The sequence below is a fragment of the Scomber scombrus genome, chromosome 2 (assembly GCF_963691925.1).
Source record: "Scomber scombrus chromosome 2, fScoSco1.1, whole genome shotgun sequence".
Taxonomy (NCBI): domain Eukaryota; kingdom Metazoa; phylum Chordata; class Actinopteri; order Scombriformes; family Scombridae; genus Scomber; species Scomber scombrus.
This window is the reverse complement of record NC_084971.1, coordinates 7,358,546-7,360,986: the sequence shown is the minus strand read 5'-3', so window position 1 is coordinate 7,360,986 and position 2,441 is coordinate 7,358,546. Positions and strand designations below refer to the sequence as shown.

At 43.5% G+C, this 2,441-nt stretch overlaps 1 protein-coding gene across 1 annotated transcript in view; it reads right to left on the bottom strand.

Moving 5' to 3' along the window:
* Positions 1–347: 347 nt before the first annotated feature.
* The window catches only part of LOC134000987 (protocadherin-18-like), a 3,705-nt gene continuing 1,611 nt past the window's right edge, over positions 348–2,441 (bottom strand). Inside the window, 1 exon segment of the mRNA XM_062440521.1 lies at positions 348–1,753. Within this exon segment, the coding sequence (XP_062296505.1) occupies positions 918–1,753 (836 nt within the window). The 3' untranslated portion in view covers positions 348–917.

The window sequence follows — 2,441 nt, the reverse complement described above, 5'->3', positions numbered from 1 at the left end:
AACAAAATCACATTTAAAAAAGTGTCAAGCAACAATGATACTTTTCAGACATAGCACTGTTATGAATCCCTCCACTTTATTTATCATCCACTGATCACAAGGATACCATACAAAACCAACTTCCAACATGGAACTGCATTGGAATGTCATTATTTTAATTATTCACACACACACATTCAATAACAAAATTAAATACAATTGCTTTATAAAATAAACAGGGTAGAGGAGAAGAGACACATTAAGTGATATTAAGACATGCAGTGACAATATAAAAAATAGACATTTGTTTTCTTTTTCTGTACAAACATACATGACACATATAAATATATAGAAGTAAAAAAGAGTGTATTTTTAAAATACAAAGGTCAAATTGTACAGTTACATTCCATGATAACAAAACAGGAGACATAGCACAATATTCAAGTGAGTTTGCCTTTTTTTCACAGACACTGTACAATATTGTACACTGTTAAAACAAAAAAAAGAAAAGAAATTAGATCACACAACTGTTGGTTTCTCCCTGTGGAGTCTGTTCACTCTGCTGTAAACATTACAACTGAAGAAAGGGTACAGTTTTGTTGGCAGATTCCCGTTTGAAATCACTCATTCAAGCAACTTTCGGAAAGACTAATAATAAATGAGCAATCTGCTCTTGGAGCGCCTGCTTTGATGCCTTTAAGTCACCTCGATCACAACTTCAGTGCCACGCTTTACTCTTTTCTGTGAGTCTTGGCACAGTGCGGAAAGAGGATATTTGGTAAAAACAAACTAGACAAGCATTACAGTGAACAAGAAACAGTCATCATAAAGTTTATATATGTTGGCACAAAGAACAAGCATTTGCCAGAATGTGGTGAAATGTCCCTCCTCCCCATCACAGAGTGAAACCATGCTATGCCTTCTATCTCTTTTTTTCTCTAGTTCTGCCTGACATCCTGCAAGAGTTTGTTAATCTCATGGACCAGCTCGCTGGCATCCATGCCGGCCTCATGGCGGCTCTCGCTGCGCTTGCCGCCCGGGTGACCCTGATGGAAGACACCATCAAAGTCATCCTCCTCGTAGTTCTCTGGGATTTCCTCCATGGCCGGCAGCCATTTGAGGTGTGGTGGTTGTCCGTTGGAGGTGGAGGTGGAAGTGGAGGTGGAGGACGAGGAAAAAGATGAAGGGGAAACATTGGTGGTCCCCACAGATCCACTCCCTGGGTTTAGATAGTGGGTATTGGCTGCCCATGCAGCTACACCTGGGGGGTAAGCGGGACCTTTCCCACCTGGCAACAAGCCTCTCCGGTTATCCTGAGGAGCAGTGTTGTTACTATGGTTACCAGCAGTGTTTCCACTACGTCCGTTTCCTCTCTCAGTGGTCGCTGAGGATGAGGGGGGGCTTGTTTCAGTGCACTCGGCGTACGAGTCTATATTAGGGGGGAGGAGACGCTGGAACACGCTGTTCATCTCTGTGAGGAGGGAACCAGCCCCTCCTCCAGCTGCACATGCATCACTTCCTCCCCCGGCAACAACTCCCCCCGCTCCTGCCTCTTCGTTCCCAGACTCCTTGCCAAAAGTGGAGAAACTCTTGCGCCGCTCCGAGTCAACAGAGGACTGGTCATCATCAAGCTGGGGTGGCTGAGAGGACTCCTCCCCGGGGATGTACATGTTGTTGCGGTAGTCAGAAGAGGAAGCAGGAGAGGAGAGTGGGGGCATCCAGCACTGGTCAGAGTGTCCCAGGACGCGACATTCATCCGTGCACAGTCTCATAGCTACAACAAAAAGAGCACAGAGAGAGAGAGAGACAGTGAGGAGCAGGAACAGCTGCAGAAAACTTTTTGCTTATGACACATGGAACAAAATAATACATAGACCAGAACAGGGAATGTCTCCGAAACAAAACAAACAAACAACTATAGATATTCAGATATTCAGAACTTCTTGACAGAAACAGGCTTTGTACAAGAAATGTTTTTTGCTGGGGTACCAAAAAAAGTGTCAATACACTTGAATAATACAATTCTTAGACCCTGAGAGGAGGGTAAGATAGCATTATCTTTGAGGAGGTACTCAGTTCAGCAGCAGGTCAGAGTGCTGTTTTTTGCATGACAAATGGCTAGGGGGTGCTGTTGAGTCTCACAAACCATGTCTTATTCCGTTAGCATATGAATGTACAATACCTATTTAGTATTTCATACAGAGGTGCTTCAAGTCTTTCATTAATATCAAAATCACAGTTCAGTTTAGAAGTGGTGAGTTTTAGGCCTGCTCTTTTTTTTCCTCCACTGATCTCTTCATATCTCTGCTTGGAGGAGCAGATAGGTGGTATTTACAGCTCACAGCACGAATACCCAGTTAGTGCCAGGTAGGAAAACAATCCCTAGAACTAGACAAATAAATAAATAATTGCCAGATCCCACCCAAATGGCATTGCAGGCAAATGTTAATGTAATATTTGGC